This window comes from Haliotis rufescens, unplaced genomic scaffold, assembly GCF_023055435.1.
Source record: "Haliotis rufescens isolate VD_foot unplaced genomic scaffold, xgHalRufe1.0.p SCAF_7, whole genome shotgun sequence".
NCBI classification, from domain to species: Eukaryota; Metazoa; Mollusca; class Gastropoda; order Lepetellida; family Haliotidae; genus Haliotis; species Haliotis rufescens.
This window is the reverse complement of record NW_025964361.1, coordinates 28,516,819-28,536,085: the sequence shown is the minus strand read 5'-3', so window position 1 is coordinate 28,536,085 and position 19,267 is coordinate 28,516,819. Positions and strand designations below refer to the sequence as shown.

Sequence of the window (19,267 nt, the reverse complement as noted above, 5' to 3'; positions counted from 1 at the left end):
ACTGCTTTTTGGGAGGTCTGCATTTTGGAGGTCTACGTTATGGGAGGGAACCACGATGAGCCCACTGTGGTGACAATATCGTGTGTGTGGGTGAAACAGTGATACCACAGAATACAATCAATACTCCAACAACACGGTTGGGACTACTTACGAACAAGACAGTTTGAAATTGCTCAAATGATCAGAGGACGTCTGGTGGGAATTATATCACAGACACTCTGGCGTCTTTAAAACATGTTTGAGAACTCGTAAATATAATTATTCTGTACCTTAACTTCCTAATCTAGCCCTCAGTCAGCAGCGGCAGAGAGTGGGGGATAAATTGTTTGAAACCCATGTACTCATTTAAACTTCTCCTTCACTCATAGCAAGTTCGTTTGAAGAAACATTAGAGGAAACATGTTATTGGGAAATTATACTGAAATTGCCATTAAATTGAATAAAAGCTTCCCATTTCTTGAATGTCAAAATTTATTGTTTCAAATTACTAATAATCATGTTAATTCTGATGTCGGTACACCTTTTTACATGAGCTGGGAAATATGACTGCCATTTGAAAATAAGACCCAAGATGTTTATTCTTTTTTTAGTTCAGATATATTACACTATCGGCAAATGTGCGAAATATAATATCAATTTGACTTTAACTGCTGATTCCATGTATATTAAATGCATCATCAAAATGAAAAATAATAACACATTGTCAAAGATTTGCAATGCTGACGTTGTCTGATTATGAAGGAGTGACGGATCGAGTTGTATTTTTAGTGAAAAGCCGCTTTGAAATTCTTTCAGTTATATCACGGCGTGTCAGATTGATACGGGGAAAGATGCAGAGTGATGCAGGTGTTACACGTTTACCACATCAATGAAACCAACGTGCGCTGGCATATGCTGAAACCGATAATCATAATCAGGGCGAATCCGAGACTAGAACCCACTACGATCATAGGATACTGGCAGAAGTAAGGGACGTAAATCTGCAAAGCGAATTGCTGCGTCTTACACGACTGGAGCACCCGTGCGAAATCATTGCAAATTTCAGTGAGTTTCAATGCTGTTGTTCCCTGATGTTAAAAGAGGATCAGATATATACAGTTCATTTCAAGTGGTTTAAAAATAACTTTGGCGATCTGCTAATCTAAACTGTATGATTCATATCAATCTAGCAGTATATGAAAAGTCTAATTGCACAGAGAAAAAACTCACATCAACTAATTTCAACGCCTTCATCTTCTTACATACGGGGACAGGCGGTGGAACATAGTCCCTCTTTAATGCCGTAGGGAGCCAGATTGCACGTTGGTCGTAGAGATGTTCCATTTGGGGAATCGCATGTGCACGGGTTGGGGAGTGACAAACCAAGGGGCATACTCGGAGCGAATCTGGAATCTGAACCTAGCAGATCCTGGCACTACAATGGGACTCAACTCTGCACTTCTCATAGAGGCGCCTTAGATCGCCGGGCGACGACTGCAAGCCCTCACATTTAAATACGTTTACTCATAAATGAAGTTGGTAATGAATAGCTCTTTTTTGTTCATCTATCCAATTCAGAGTTTTCTTGGTATATATATTCAAACACTACAAACTGTTTGATGTATAATGGAGATATAAAAAAGAAATATTTTCAAATGTAAAACAGTTCTAAGTGGAGACAGTATATCCTACTTCTTTGCTTGGTACACCCTGATAAACAAAATGATGGAATTTAATTGAATATAAACGGCAATCCCGCAAATAGTATCAAAGGTATCCATTACAGCTAACTAAGTCAAATATAAAAACAGAATAATCGTGATGCCCACTCTGAAGCCAGTGAAGTTTGTGTAGGCTGTGAGGTCTGACAAGTCTATTGGCAGCTGTAGTTTTTGTGGCGTCGGTGATAAAAAAGTAGTTTCACAAATTGGACAGACATTGCAGATGCCCCTGGGGCTTCTGGGACACAAGATGCTGGCACCAAGACAGGGTCGGGAAGGACAGAGGGTGGCAGTTCCTGGGGCCAGTGGGTGGTCTTCCGGCGAATATACTTGTAAATCCATATAAATAGTTACGAGGAATGCGCCTTAACCATAAAGATGACTTATGTGACTGTTGACCGCAGGTTGGAGAGACCTTTGGATTACTTTCCAGGTCTTAAGGCTGAGTATGCAAATGTCAGGAGTACTTGCTAGAGGAATCCAAACCATGTCCCGGGAACCCTTTGCTGATCTCACCGTCAACCTTTCAGTCAGACAGCACAGCGGCAAGTGGGAATACTTATGAGACAACATACTTTCTAACCGGCCATGTTACCAGTAGATTTGACCGCTATATGAATTTGGAACCGAAATTGAAGCATTTATCAATCGGAGAAGGTTATTACGATTTGAAACTTTAGTTTAACGCCACTTTGAACAGTAGGTCGCTTATATCACGGCTGTCAGCTTGATGTAGGAGGAAAGCCTGAAGTGATGCAGGTTTAACGTGTTCTCCACAAGTATCGTAAAAACAACCCTTAAAACATAATCAAGACAAATTTCGAATTCCGATCCGAAATGATAGGTGTCTAGCAAAGTTAAGGGACGCCACTCTGCGCTGTGAATTCCGGTGCCTCAGACTAGGCCACCCGTGCCCCCGAGTTCCGTTGTTGAAATGTTTTGTTTTGTCCTTAAGGTGATCACGAATACGCCCCAATTCTTCTTTCCACCATAGACCGCCTCCGTGGTCTAATGGAAGAGCGTCCGCCTTCCGGAGAGCGGAAGGTCCGGGGTTCGATCCCCGGCCGCGTCATTTCAAAAGACGTTAAAAGATGGTACTTGTTGTTACCTTGTCTGGCGCTCGGCCTTAAGGGGCTAAAACAAGGACTGGTCGGCTCGGAGTCAGTATACTGTGTCTGAGTAGGGTATTCATGTAAAACTGCGGCATGGTATCTCAGTGAGCTAGCACTATAAATCGGCAGTCCGGACTAGTACACGCAGCCACAGAAACACACACACGTACATGCACGTCGCTATATAAATGCAATAATCTTGGACGCGACGTTAAACCCCATTTCATCTCATCTCATCTCATCTTTCCACCAAATTTTGTGTTCCAATTGCACTGACTATTGTCAACACTACTGTCAAGCTCTTGAAATTGGCCCCTCGTCAGCTCCATAATCTAATATAACGATTGCATAATTGCTAATTCGTTTACCACAACATAATGTAGTTATCGAGTGCAATTCTGAGCTGATCCCAGCCATGCAATTATTGTGCAACATTTGTTGAGCGATCTGATCGTGCTCAGTGGGGTATCATCAAATAATACAATAAAATACATTAGGAACAATTGCAAGATATAGTATTATATCAGAACTGGTTGACCCATTGACCGCTGCAGGGTCACAAAGGCTTTATTGCAATATTGGATAATGTTTTTCCGGTGCAGGAAAGCAGATCCGACTTTGAATCATCGCGGCGTCATGATGCCTCTGGGTCTGATAGTCGTATACAATAATATTACAACACATGGACACAGCTATCATTTTTGTGTTTGATGACACCAGGTGCCTTCGAGTGAGTGAGTGAGTGAGTATGGTTTTACGACGCTTTTAGCAATATTCCAGCAATATCACGGCGGGGGGACACCAGAAATGGGCTTCACACATTGTACCCATGTCGGGAATCGAACCCGGGTCTTCGGCGTGACGAGCGAACGCTTTAACCACTAGGCTACCCGACCGCCCCAGGTACCTTCGAAGTGAAAAACATGTTCCGTCAATTGGTGAGCCTAAAGGCCGAGTTTAAGATGTAAATCAAATCAACAGTTAGCAGTATGTTTGTTTGTTGTCTAACGCCGCACTCAGCAATATTCCAGCTTTATGACGGCGGTCTGTAAATAATCGAGTCTTGGCAAGACAATCCAGTGATTGACATCATGAGCATCAATCTACGCATTTGGGATACGATGACATGCATCAACCAAGTCAGCGAGCCTGACCACCCGATCCCGTTAGTCGCCTCATACGACAAGCACAGTCGCCATGGGTTGCTGAAGACCTATTCTACCCCGGATCTTCACGGGTCCACAGACATCAGGCATGTTTCGTGACTGCACAAATGGTGTACATATAGATCTCGATAATGACGTCAGAACAACGAAGCAGACATGTAGTGACTAGTGTGAGTGGCGTCTTTGGCGCCGCAATTCGTTGTGCAGGCCGATGTTCGTGGGTTCGAAACTCGGTTCGCCCTCATTATGATTCTAGTTTTGTCAACACCAATCCCGTGCTTCTGAGTTTCACCAAAGTGTAAAACGCCAAGGACCTGCATCATTTCGGGTTTTCCTCCCACATCAGACAGACACGCCAGGACAAAACTGAAATACTTTTCAATGCGGTGTTAAAGCGAACACACTCACTCACGTTATGACAAATTTCTTTACCACCTTCAACGCCGTCTTCACCGGCCGTAGCCTTCCCCTACGAGGGTATTGCTTCTCCTTTACTGTCCGTCTAAAGACTGGTTCCCGTCACTCTGTGTGCTGCGACATCTTTTTGATGTGTAAAGGCACATTACTGTGGTGAGTTATTCGATATCTATATGAGTAACATCCGTGATCTGACAAGCGAGATATTCGCTTTGTGCAGGAAAAAAGTATCATAATTGAAAATGGAGATGCTGAAATCAAGGAGACCCAACACATCCTTACATTCTTCTTTATCCTAACATAATGTCGAATATTAACGAGAACTATTACATCATTTTAATTAATCCAGTTATGAAACTTTGATGGGATGTGGCACGAAAGATGGTTACAAGGAATTATAAACATTTAAGACCCAACGATAACTACATCAACTGCACGAAAATCAGGTCTATGAATACTAAACAACAAGTTTTGATGATCTGTTAGGGGCCGGCCATTTGATATTCTGGGGGCTGAGAGAATGAATATCCGATGTTTAAAAATCTTTGTGAACCTTTTACAGCAATGAACTCAAAAAAAGAAACGGTTACCCAATACAATCTAACTTCATGTCCATAAACTCATTCATAATGTGCTTTCTTTCTCTAAAGTTTGAGAATTTATAACTGATGCAATCTTTATTTGAGTCACATATTCATACCTTTTTTGCCAATTTCCCACATTCTTCAGGAGGAAGGTACGGGCAAATCTGTCAGAGAGGCGCTTGGACTGCATGCACAATCATACATGCAGCATAAAAAACACATCTTGAATTACCGTTTCAGAAAAAACCTTTCTTGTTCAGCAGGAAACTATATTCCATATTGATTGGCACAATACCCCCCCCCCCCCCCCCCCCTACCAACAGCAATATTAATCTTTGTTATTAAGAAACATATGAGCAATATGAAGAGTGTTGTAATTAACACCAGAAAATTATCAGTCTTGATAATCAGCCGAAATACATTCAATTGGGTATATTATAAGGCAAAATAGCGGTGCAACTTGTATGAATGAATCGTTGAATGTCAGTGCTGAGACCTTGTATTCGCGAAAACGGTAAGCATGTCCTGCTCTACCGGTAGAACCCGCCACTCACACAATTTGCGTATAAACGTAAGTGTCTATTGCGTGACGCCGCACAAAACTACACCTGCCAAGCGACGGCTGCCCATAAACAATAAACCCTAATGCAAGACGAAAACTGACTTACTTAAATGCAGCATTTTAATATGTATTACTTGACGCCATGTACTTGTTGTTTGTCAGCATCATACCAGTTCTCGTGAGTTTCACAAAAATGGTAAACGTCTTGTGCCTGCATCACATCATTACTAAAATATTGTTCCAATAGGCCTTTGCCTCAACACACTAACTCACCCATTCCCAGAGAAGTATCTACCTCAGAAGCATACTTGCATCTTTAACATGAGGCCTTGCCCCTTTAATACGCCTGTGTTAGGCAGCTTTAAAGTACATCCCCCATGGACACCCCCCTTCCCCACGCTAATGCTTTCTCTGATCAGACATATGATATATCACGTCTCCGAACTGAGTTGATCAAGACTATATCCACTCCTGTCTGTAATCATACCATGTTCATATTCACCTCCAACCAATAGCCTTACATCAACGACAGTTAAACCGACTAATTGGCTTACATGATAAAGAACAGACGTTCCCTTGTGGAATATTGGCATCATAATTTCATATAAAACTATAGGGAATTTGCCATGGTGTCAGTTCTATGAATAACAAGCTATTCTGTCTATCTTCTACATTGTAGCTCACTGTGGCTAACATGAAAACAAGATGCATTGACCTCTTAGCCACTGCAAGAGATGCAACCTAATTAGATGAAGCCATCCTGCTGCAGCTGCAAGAGTTTCAGGATCATACATCCTATATTACGACCACCCACTATTACTCATTCTCGCTAAATGATCGAGCAGAATGTGCCTTCCGGACTCTTGCTTTTTCATTGTGAAAACGTATTGGTCGGCTGAAGGAGAATGTCAAACGGTTTCAATTATGAGAATAATTCTAAACGGCGGCATTAATTATTCATGACGTGACAAACTGCTACCGTCATAAGAACAGGCTGGCTACTTTAGTGAAGTTGAAATTTCATACATTTTTTTCGTTCTTCTGAAAAATAAATTAGCAACGAGTAATACATTGATTAACCTTCATGAAACTCGGACTTATAGATTCCTTCGTGAATGAGCGATGCATATGCACATTACAACTTTCAATTAATTTTCGACGAAACGCTTTTATAACGCGTGGCGTACTAGTTATCATGCTTCATGCCGCGGTGAGTCTCACGTACCGTCTCGCGTGAGGAAAGCACGAAGGTCGCGTAAGGAACGCGTTGTGCACGTATCGGGTACAGGGGATTTTATCAGAACTGAGACATATTTCGCTATTGTGTTACCTGACCGCCTCCATGGTCTAGCGGTAATGCGTCCGCCCGGAGAGCGGAATTCCGGGGTTCGATCTCCAAAAGACGTTAAAAGATGGTACTTGATGTTACCCTTTCTGGCCTTGGCATTAAGGGGCTAAAATAAGGACTGGTCGGCTCGGAGTCAGTATACTGTGTCTGAGTGGGATATTCATGTTAAACTGCGGCATGGTGTCTAAGTGGGTTACTACTAATTTAATAAGTAACAGCGGTATTTACTATCCTGTCTGGTAGATTGCACGTGGTAGCTGTGGATAGAAGGGGTATCCTATTTCAGTTTCGGCGTCAAGACCACGTGAAAGTCCTCACTTCCGCTTTAGTCAGTATTACACTCGCCATTTTGAGACAAGGCGATGAATGAAAGTGTTATTGTATATATTGGCTTTGTAATGTTGTTATTAACGATTTGTTTCATGACTGACAAAACTAAGAGTGAGTGAGTACGCCGCTTTTTAGCAATACTCCAGCACTTCAAGACAGGGGACACCAGAAATGGGCTTCACACATTGTACCCATGTCGGGAATCGAACCCGGTTTGTTAAGTTTGTCTGTGTAAAACAATATTTGTTATATATTAAATTTACCTGTCAATTACGTTTTCGTAATATTGTGTAAATAAATTTAAAATGCCACTGAAAATTATTATATGTTATCTTTTATCTGTATTGTTTATACCACTTGTTATTTACTTTTTTTTTTGAAAATTGTATTCAGCAGCTGTCAACAGGGATCCCAAAATGGCCAAGAAACGAGCCTTTATTAAAGTGCAGCAAAACTTACTACCAGCTCAGGAAACATACTCCTGCAGATATAGTCCGTTTACTGCAAAATCATACAGGCATTGAAACACCGACAATTACATGATAGTTTTTAAAACAATTTTGTCTCTACTTTAATGCCAATATCTGAAATTATGAAGACAAGTTGGTATGAACAAATAAATAACTTTTAGGCCATTTAAGAAGAATTGTTTGCTTTCGGACTTATATCTATTTTGCATTTCATCGATTCAATTTTGCCGAAAATGGACCATAACTGATTTGTAAATGGTACTAATCTACGATAAGCCACCGACTTGTCAAATTAGGAATTTACTAAGTGGTTTGTAAAGTCTACGAACATGTTAGAGTCTGAGTGGAGAGTGAAAATTACTAAGTAAGTAAGCTTCACTTACTCTATCAGTCAGTGTCGACATCCTATAGAGTGTGTGATGTTTCATTTTAAACGACGAACAAATTGGAAGGTGTTCGAATAAACCAAGGATCATCATTACTGTGTATATAAGTTACATAAGGTGTTTCGACACCTGACAAGTTCCTGGAACTTTGGAATCAATACATTTTGTCCATAAGTCTTTAATCACATGAACAAAACCATTTGATCAGATTTCGGGACGCATAAAGACAGTAGGTACGGGAAAGGGTGTCTCAAATCAAACTGCCATGTCAGCAGTTAATGATCGACTTACAGTATTTATCCGATTAGATAAACAGGTTGACTGTTATTACTGATGCTTCAGCACCAATACTGTCACAGACTATGAATAATTAACATGATTTCACCCACAGCAGCGTACAGTGTCCACTGCTCACGATGGTGAAACTATGCAGCCGTACATGTATATAGGGGGAGGATGAAAGATAGGAATGAAGTACTTCTTTCACAAACAACTTAAGTTGAGTTAGCATAACAAAAACAGAAGGAGTTACATTTGTTTGTTCAAATAAATGGCTTGTTTTGCAAATTAAAAAAATAACCAGTCTTGATTATCTGCACGCGTAAAAGGGATGAAAAATATACGAGTTGATCACTGAAAACCAGTGAGAAAATTGGGGTAACTCCTTCGGTAGCACCCACCACAATTATAATAAATATGTAAGTGTTTGTTGACTAACCCCGCACACAGCAATCTTCCTGCCATAGAACAGCGGTTAAAGAATTGAGTTTGGACCACACAATCCGACCACACGATCAGTATCATGAGCAGTGATGCACATTGTGTGGGTACGTCACGCCGTCAGCCAAGCCACCCAGCAGTCTTAATGCTGTACTGCTGACGTGTGAAGAAAATATATTCATTTTGACGTATATAAGTCACGTGTTACTTCAGATCTTCTTGCCTTTTTGCACGAATCGATGCTCATCTTTAAGAGAGGATACATACGCGAGAACTAAACATTAATCTATCTGTCCATTAGTGATTGAGCTGGTGGATCTCAGTTATATCGCACATGTGACGATAAAGTTTTACCCTTATATTGCAAAAAGATTTTCGAATACGATATTCGGTTTGAGAAGGCGGTCAATTCGTGTAGTCTCTTTCACGGCTTTACACCATACATATGAGGTGAGGTGAAATTGGTTTTAACGTTGCGTCCGAGGTTATTGCACTTATATAGCGACGTGCACGCACGTGTATGTGTGTGTGTGTGTGTGTGTGTGTGTGTGTGTGTGTGTGTGTGTGTGTCTGAATGACAGCTTGTACTAGTCCGGACTGATGCCGATTTATAGTGCTAGCACACTGAGATACCATGCCGCAGTTTAACATGAATACCCCACTCAGACACAGTATACGGACTCCGAGCCGACCAGTCCTTGTTTTAGCCCCTTAAATGCCGAGCGCCAGACAGGGTAACAACAAGTACCATCTTTTAACGTCTTTTGGTATGACGCGGCTGGGGATCGAACCCCGGACCTTCCGCTCTCCGGAAGGCGGTCCCCATACATATTAGCAAATGATTTTGGTTCAGTCAACGTTGAAGATTATTACATTCATATCTTGGCATGCCGATTGGACATCTAAACTGACGAAGGACGTTGAGTTCATCCCTGTTCTAGAAACCCAAGAGCAAGGGACTGGTGTTGACAACCACGGATGACCATCTAGGATTCGAACCAATTAACATCAAAGGGGCGAAGAGTTAAATGCGGAGCCTTAGACAACTGGACCACCCGCACCCATCAATCAATAACATACTCAAGGTACACCAAGCAATGTGTTTATTATTCAGAGTATTTCGTACGGCTAAGAGTGAGTGACTAAATAGGGGTTTAAACACTATTTAAGTTATACCATGGCGTGTCAGCTTGATGTGAGAGAAAAGCCTGAAGTGATGCAGATTTAAGAGTGACGTTATTACATTGGTGAAACCAACGATCACGAGTATGAAGCCTACCACCTAGAAATCTGGGATTCGAACCTACAACCATTGTTACAGGCATACCGTTATCTACGCAAGTGTTAGAGCAATAGCATGAAAGTGTGTGTCTGATAAAAAATGAATGCAACTTGGGAGGTTTCACTGAGATCATTCGTCTTCATCTTGAATCAATCGTTGAGACCAAACTGACCCAATTCCTTCTGAAGTTGGTGTTATGTTTGTGGTAATATTAAAAGAATGCAAGATAATTCTCTTGGGGCAGTCGTATAATTTATATTCATATTTTGACGTTAATAACTGAAATAATGGTGTGAATAGGAATTACGTGCTTGGCCAATGCTTGCATGAAATGCCAGAATCACGTTTTTCACCATCAGCTCATAATGGGCATTTGTTACGAGTATGCGTGTATATAACCCTTGCTTGTTGGCAGTAAAGGCACCATGCCAATATATTCAGCATAAATGCCATTGCGGGAATTTATCAGGAGATATGGAATGGCGTTTAGTTTTCAGACACAATGCTTGCAGGAAGTATTGATTCCGTGTCTTGTGTTCACTCCATTTGTTTCCTCGCATGGCGAATGTCTCAAGTGTTATCAGACATAAAATTTTCCAAGTCTTCCCCAACAAATATCTTTAATCAGACATCACACAGTGAAATACTGATATAAATTTTATTAGTTTGATAAAACCTCTGATCGTCCTATCACACGCAGCCAGACTCCCAACCCAATTTAATGGTTCCGTGGTCAAAACAATCCTTCTAAGAAATCAGTCTGTGCCCTTGGTGAACTTCGATCAGTTGTCGAGGGAGTAGTATCCCTAGACAAAGAAGAGACCGGAGACGGACAGAACTTGATCTGCAAGTTAAGACCTTAATCGAAGCGGTGTATCATAGGAAATAAATCGTAGATCAGTTACGATATTGTTTTTCATTTGTCAGAATTCACACGCCTTACAGACCAGTGCCGAAATAGGTTCGAAATGGCACCCGCACGATAATTCAGAGATTTGAAATGAGGGAGATTTGCACTGTGTAGTTACTTTAAGAAATTGATTTGCGTGATCCTTCATCCGAAAAGAACTCGATATTTTCGGATTCTCGCAGTTATGACATTTCACTGTATCATAACGCCCGATGCATTCATCGATTTACTTGAAATATTAGTATTTTGGCTTTTGTGAAAGAGGGCTTTCTGACTTCATCTTAAAAGGGCGAACTTTCCTCCTGAGACGTTCACATCATAAACCTACTACTGGATATATGAAACGTACACAGCCTCGGTAGATCATACCAGCATACATGTACCAGCATCCTGTTGCTCATGGGGTTTAAAACGTGGGGAACGTCAGTTGGGAATGTATAATGTACAAGACCAGATGTTCTTTTGACCCATAGTTTTAGTCAGTAGAATACAGAGCGAAGTCCGTACAATGCTGAATGCACTTGATAATAGTGGAGGTGTAATGTGGTTAACGTCGCGTTCAAGATTATTGCGTGTCTATAGCGACGTGCATGTGTGTGGTTGTGTGCGGTTGTGTGTGCGTGTGTGTGTGTGTGTGTGTGTGCGTGCGCGCGCGCGTGTGTGTGTGGTTGTGTGTGTGTGTGTGTGTGTGTGTGTGTGTGTGTGTGTGTGTGTGTGTGACGGCTTGTACTAGTCCGGACTGATATCGAGTTTCAGTTTGTGGCTTCTCATACTAGTCCTGACTAACAACACAAATACCCTACTCACATACAGTATACTGACTCCTAAGCAGAGTTGTTTTATTACTTTTCTGTCGAGCGCCAGGCATGGTAACAAGATAATCTTTTCACGTCTTTTGGTATAACGCGGCCGAACCACCGACCTACCGCTTTCCGGGCAGACACTCTGTCCACTAGGCCACGGAGGCGGTCGTACTTTAACGTGGTAACGTCTTGACCGTAAATGTAGTCATTTTTTGACAGCGCGGCGGATTTGAGTCACGTGGAAGATTTCAGTGTACCCGAACAGTAAAATACTAGACATGCAGTTATAGGCCCATGGGATTTGGATTCCTAGTTTCATGGTAAAGTTTTATAGGCGATCTTTGAGTTGCAGTCGCGAAAAACAGATATCATCACTTTTTGATAGTAATTCATAAAAACATGATCATGATATCGTCGGAATCGTACAATTGACTCTGCTTTCGGCAGAGATTTCTTATATTATGAATATGGAAAGGGTTTTGTCGCTTATATTTATATGTGTAACTTATGACACGATGGTACGGGCCATCATCATCTTTGTTGCTAAGTTTCCGTGAAGATTCCAACAACTTTATCAGAGAAGTGATGGTTTATCAATCTCTATATTCACCTGAATAGTTTCATGGGAATCTCTAATATTTACATATAAACTTTCAAGACAAAGACTATATAAAAACTTACTATATATGTTATTCACGTACATATTTTCATTGCAAGACTTGCACAGGAGATACAATCGCTTAAGGCGTTCAGTAGGATATGTGTAGTATCTCACAGTCAATCCGCACTAACAATTACATGCGTGCTTCGACTTGAACTAATCTATGTGTCTGGGCCGCGTAGGACGGTAAGTACAGAGTAAGTCAAAAGGGTAATTGCTCATAAATCCAAGCCAATGTCGTGTTTTTCCTTTCGATAAATCACTGTGCTCCTCTGAAACCCTCAAGTACAAGCGAGGGAGATCATCCAAAGCCTTAGAAGGGTCTTTCATGTCCCTCTCGTTTGTCTGCATTATGTGCTTAAAATAAAAGTAACAAAACCCTTTCGTAATCATAAGAAATCTATGCCAAAAGCGGAGTCCATTGTACGATTCCGACTATACCAAGCATGAAACCGGTTCTTGAGCCACGTATTCTCTTTGTTTGATATGACCTGGGCCTATTATTGTCGTATATCCTCTTTTCTGTATATCTTTCAACACTGGATTCTGACTGACCAGGACGTCTGTCTGTGTGTGTATGTGTGTGCTTGCGCGCGCGCGTGTGTGACTTGGGTGCCAGTGCGCGTGCGCGTGCGCTTGTATATCTGTTCTTTGACGCCGCACTCAGCAATATTCCAGCTTTTTGACGAAGACCTGTAAATAATCTAGTCTAGACAATCCTTTGATTGATATTGCGAGCAATGATCCACACCATCCACCGAAGCTGCCCGATCCATTAACTCGCCTCTTCCGATCATCATATGTTTCTGGAGACCTATTCTAACCTGGAGCCCCAACGCGGCATTATGTAAAACGGGATTTGCTTAACTCGGTTGATGGCGTGTCACCGAAACTCGACGGCGTGGGACGATGGGTTAATATCAATCACTGGATTGTCTGGTACAGACTCAATTATTTTACACGCCATCGTCATATAGGTGGAATATTGCGGAGTTTGGCCTTAACAAATGCAACAAATACAAAACGGGTTTAACACTGCAAAGAATACGTCATTGTCCGTTTTTGTGCGCGTCTACAGTCCAAGTTTGTAGAGTCCCAATGTATTTAATATAAGAAACAAATCATGGTCAACGTTATATCATATCCATAACAAAGAATTAGACTGTTTCATCATGTTGTAATACTACATATAGCATAAGAAAATTGGTATTTCTCTGGTAGAGATGTTCCGGACTCGGCTTACAGCTAACGTAATTGGGTGTATACATCATAGAATATAAGCGAAACATCATGAACAGATTGGGTAGTAACAACAGAAATTGGTTTCCGCGTGAAACAGACCACGTATCAAACGTGCCTGCCACATATGATCCAAATTACCAAGGGTTCTGTTTGTGCCATTGGATTCTACAGGATAGAAGAACGAAATGGCCAACAGACTTGGAGAAGGGATCGTGACAAAGAGCCATGTTCTTCAAAATACCACCAAACCCAGGCACGTTTAATGACAGGCCTATAAGACGGATCGTGCTGTCTGTGAAAGAGGAAAATTAATGCCGATTTTCTTGAATTGGGAATTGCTTTAAAAGATCATTTGTTAACTGTCCAGATCCTATTCGGGAACTATATGGTATCGACTGTACTGATATTGACGGAGATGTTACATCAGGGTGGGCTGCAGCTGTTATGATGTGACCTAACGTCTATTTCACATAAATATGTATCGAAATGTTTGACAGAATACAGTTCAATACATTCGCGAACACCTGGTATCATCACTTTTCAACATGGACAGATTATGATATAGTCGGAATCGTACTATTCACTCTGCTTTTAGCAGAGATTTCTTATGATTAGGGAAATGGTTTTGTCGCTTTTTTGGTTCTCCTTCCCGAGAGTTTCTACAACATTGTGTCATGTATTCTTATTCATATACCAAGATTCAATTATCTCGTTTGATTGCATTCCGAATGTATGACAACAAAAATTGAATCTGAACCAGAAAAATCCAAAGATTGATATAATGAGCAGCGATGCATGTCATCGTGGTTACAAAACGTGTAATCATCAAAGTCCCCATCCTGATCACTCGATCCATTAATTTGACTCTTATAGGCTGCTAGGAGCCCATTCTTACCCCGAATCTCCATGGGTAGAACAGCGAGAACGCTGTAGATACATATGTAGTATGTACATGTGTTTTAATATATATCCTTCAAAAGAATTGTCCGTGTGTAGGTACTAAGAGTGTATGTATTTATATACAATGGATACTCTTCAGATGCTTCTGTTCAGTGAAATGGTACATGCAGACTGTGTAATTGCTACCTTATACGCCACTTGGACGTCATGAAGTCGGAGAACGTGTCCTTAGTAAGAGCTAGATTACTAAACAGGCGTTTACAGACAAGCTTTACGTCGGGTGTACTAAGATTAGTTCGTCTTTAGATGTTCCTCTGAGACGAGCCTTTAATTTGAGGTAATGGCTTGATTTTTAAGGTTTAAGAAATAACTGTATGTATCTCTTAAATCATTATGTTCCGTTTCACATATATTTTTACAAAGGAATCCCACATAAACCCATTCTTTTGTGTGTGTGTGTGTGTGTGTGTGTGTGTGTGTGTGTGTGTGTGTGTGTGTGTTGCAAACGTATTAAGTATTGACATTATAACTATAAGATATGAGTTCTTAAAGTGTTGTCATTATTATCATATTATTTTGGCTTGTAGGCATTTGTGAATTTGTGCCCAATGCTGTAGGGAAAGTATAAACCGAGGATATTTGATGAAGCTGCATATAATTTGTGTATACGTTTGATATTAGCTACTTTTACTGTGTGGGTTAATTAAGTACAATCGGTTACTATGTGAAAGGCACATAGGTACGAAAGAAACTATTGAATTAAGGATCATTGTTTGTTTTTTAATGTATTACAATTAAATAAAATTATTACAATATGTAAAATGATTATCGAAGAAATGGAACTTGAGTGCCAGAGACATTTTTGCTTACATCAGCATAGATACATTTAATGATGACTAATACCAAATGTATTTAGTACAACATAACCCTCCGGAAATAATGTTTTAAGTGCATCGCTGTAAATTGCCATAATGTCAGTCTGACCTAACAGATTCTGCAGATTAAGTCTAAAATCTGATCCCAGATTTTGCAACTTCTCAAGCCTGTAAATTGTTGTGTAACGCCACACTGGGTAATATTCCTGCCCAGGACCAGACAATCCAGTGATTGACATGGAAATTGGGATACCGTGACATGCAAATACAATTAACCACGTCAGCGAGCATGCCCACTCTTTTAATCGCCTCTAGCGACAAGCATAATGTTGTCGGGAACCGATTTTCTTACCCGAAACCCCCATAGTTAAGCCAGCAAAGGAATACTAACTTGAATCCAGTGAAAAATATACCTGTCATCTGGGGGAGGTAACAGTAAATACTCACGCCAGAGCTTGACGGTATTCATAATTGGCACACGTACAGCGCATCGAAAATCGATAGTATGCAATATCTATATTTTAATTGGAGATTGTATATCCTAAAAACATCAAAATATGGGTGATCATGTCAAATTAGACAAGGATAAGCTAAGAACACTTGTATTTCATTACATGTGTTGGTTAACCATAATAGCTCTCTGAAACAATTTACATGCACATTGCAGAATTCATGGTTCTGCAATAACCGGTTGTCATGCTTAAATAACGGCTTGCATGGTGACAGTAGTTATATTAAACACCGGTACTTACTTGCTGAAGCCAGCTGGAAGTTATCCGATATATCTATCAAATCCACTGTGACATTAAACTGGAAATACTGCTCTCTGTCTTCATTCGCAGCATGTTGTTCAACGGCGTAGTCAAACGCTCGTTTGGAGATCAGGTCATTTTTGTCAAATATAGCACCTGTTAGGGAAAATAATACGAGAATAATTGATGTGGAGAGACATGAGGTTGGTCTCGTGGAATATCATCTCTTTCATCTTCTGAAAAGGACGGTTTGTCACTTTTATCATGGGCAACGGCATATCGGAAATATCAATGTTTTCACCTCGTTAGAGGAGAAAGTAACAATACCCCGAAGAACAGACACGGTGTTATTAAAGTAAAACGACTACCACTGAACCTGAAGGCATAAAGGTCACTGTAGCCTTCACTACATAAGGTTTAAGGGCATTCCTGATCAGCATTTAATTGCATGCAAAGCCAAGGAATATTTTGCACATGGCATTACCATCAGTTTTCATTGTTATAATCTGCAATGGTGTCTATTGTGCATGTTTAGCTTTCTAATACCTTACCTCTAACACACATAAAAGTGTTTTATTAATGTTTCATGTTTGTGAATGCATCACATATTATGATGATTATGACATAGTCGGATTTCTACAATGGGATTTTAGTAGGATTTCTGATGGTTATGGAAATAAATGTGTCGCTTTTATTGATATAACTTGAGGGATATTTCACAACGGTGGGTGGGCTACACGTTGAAATATCAGTCAGTATGAAAATACTTCCTGTTACCAAAATATATAGCGTTTGTATTGTTATGATATTTAATGTTCGTCGTTTATGTGTAAAATGCATACATGTCTTGTGGGACAAGAAATGAAAGATCATTTCCGAGTTTGAATGAGGCTAAATTAAGAAGGCATTTACTGTTACTACTGGAACCAGACTTGTACTGACTGTCTTGGTACCATCATTACGTAACAAAAATCAGAAAGTTTCAATGTAGATAAGTAACAGATCTACATAGTTGACAAATCATCTGAAAGTATTCTCTTCTGTTCGCCAAATCTATCCTCATTTACGTTAAACCTCATTACATTAAATAAGTCACATGTCACGTTGTCATGGGGATAACGTTATTCCATTATCCCAATTACGCCACGTGGAAAGACAGTGCCAAACACTGAATCAACACAACACATGCCACACGAGGGAGAAAGGAGAACTGGACATTTCTGTTATTTTTGAGTCCTTAATTAATTCAAACAGAAAGAATGATCCACGTCTGTTTGATCATATTTAAGAATAAAATAATATAATGGATAACTATAGTTGGGAAAATACAAAAGTAAGCATACAAACGTCTATATGCTTGGGTTTTGAAATCGTTTCTAAACGACACATTTGCATGGGAATAATTAAAGTTGTTCAACAGTATCGGCTAGAACCTAACGTGTAGCCCTTTACTTTCGTTATGGTTTACGTTGACGTTTAAGAAAACGACAACATGGTACAAAGACATTACCATTGACGTCATGTGAGACAAAAACATGACAATGATAACTATTAAGTATGGGTCTTGTAATATTTGTAGTACGTAACAGGATTAAGTCTTGATAATGATATCTTAGACTGGTAAGCATCGAAATCATTGAAACATTGATCATATACTCTTTCGTATCTTGAAACATGGTACAAACATCTTGGTATGCAACATTGGCAAGCATAGAACTGTATGACGTATTTAAGGAAAAGGTTTTTATTACGTGAAGCGTGATCTAAACATTGATATGTTACACTGCAATGAATTTAACTGAATGAAACATTTACGTGAAACGTCATAGTATGGACATTGTGATTAATGCAAGTACACGTATGAAGAATTTGGCTTCCAGACTGCGTGAAGGTCAGACAAATAGTTCAGCATCGTGAAAACTTCATGAGAAAAAATAATTGTCTTGGCGTTCTGACCAGTTGCAACACAAAGGTAACGGAAAAAGCGCTAGTTTGTAATATGATCTGGTAACAGTACCCCAAACATCAGTTAATACACATGGTATGAATAATGGAGTCTCATTCTAGGCCTAAAATTAATTGCAACGCAACATATTTGCTTGATTAGAATACGATCATGTTTTGTTATTTTCCCTGAGGGGAGTACGTTGCTCAACAACAGTACCACGGAGTGTTAAGATGAAAAGAATACATTCGTGTACTGGGCATTTATGCCATAGCGTTAAAGGACTATGGCCACCTTGTTTTATGTAAAGCATCTGAACTCTCAACAGCAACCAGTGTTGTTAAATACGTACCTATTGGTATGAATCTCTGGAATGCCCACGTTACTTCTAAACACAATATCACAATTGCACAAACCGTATCCAGGCCAACGCATCTCATTCTGGTTGTTTAATTTAAATTCCTTTGCGAAAACACTTTAGATCCAAGTCATTTCCACATAACAAACACACACGTGCGTTTGGCGGTTGTCACAGTTCATTTTGCGCATGCTCATACAGCCGCTTACTGGTGACACCCTTCTTTATCTTTATTGATTTTTACGGCAAGTCGTAAAGATACAGTGCAGGCGCAGTGCTTTCCCTTACACCGCTCTCCTGCCAAGGAGGCGAGAAAACAGTTGGCAACTTGTTCACTGAGAGGACCTTTCCGGCATTTTCAGATTTTCATGGAAGGGAATAAAACTGTCTTAAATACACGAGGCAAGCAAGAAGCGAGCTGCAGCGTTTGGAGCTTGGTATGGGAACAGTAATTGATTTGGCTGGCACTCGTGGCGTTTGGAATCATGGCCAAATTCAATCAGTCATAGCATTATTCAATCTAACTCAAGAATACGTAATAAATAGCCTTAGATTGGAGGCTTCGCTTCGCAATTTCGGTTAAATTGTTTAATTTTTTACCGGTTCTAAATTTGGCATGATTAAACGTTAGTGGTTCCTTCTGAAGTCCAGTCAAACAGCCTTTTCTGGGCCGTAGTTTACCGCAGAAAATATTTAACCCTCTTCATCCCTCCTTGACTCAAGATCGATTTTCACACGACATGG

The 19,267-nt window shown here is 40.3% G+C and overlaps 1 protein-coding gene across 2 annotated transcripts in view; it reads right to left on the bottom strand.

Moving 5' to 3' along the window:
• The window catches only part of LOC124146952 (glutamate receptor 2-like), a 99,524-nt gene extending 80,600 nt beyond the window's left edge, over positions 1-18,924 (bottom strand). For both annotated transcript variants that reach the window (XM_046517534.2, XM_048387881.1), the window contains exons 1-2: positions 18,518-18,924; positions 16,221-16,376 (exon numbers count right to left, since the gene is read on the bottom strand). In XM_046517534.2, the coding sequence (XP_046373490.2) occupies positions 16,221-16,376; positions 18,518-18,605 (244 nt within the window). In that variant the 5' untranslated portion in view covers positions 18,606-18,924. The remainder of the gene's footprint in view (positions 1-16,220; positions 16,377-18,517) is intronic.
• Between the last annotated feature and the right edge of the window lie 343 nt (positions 18,925-19,267).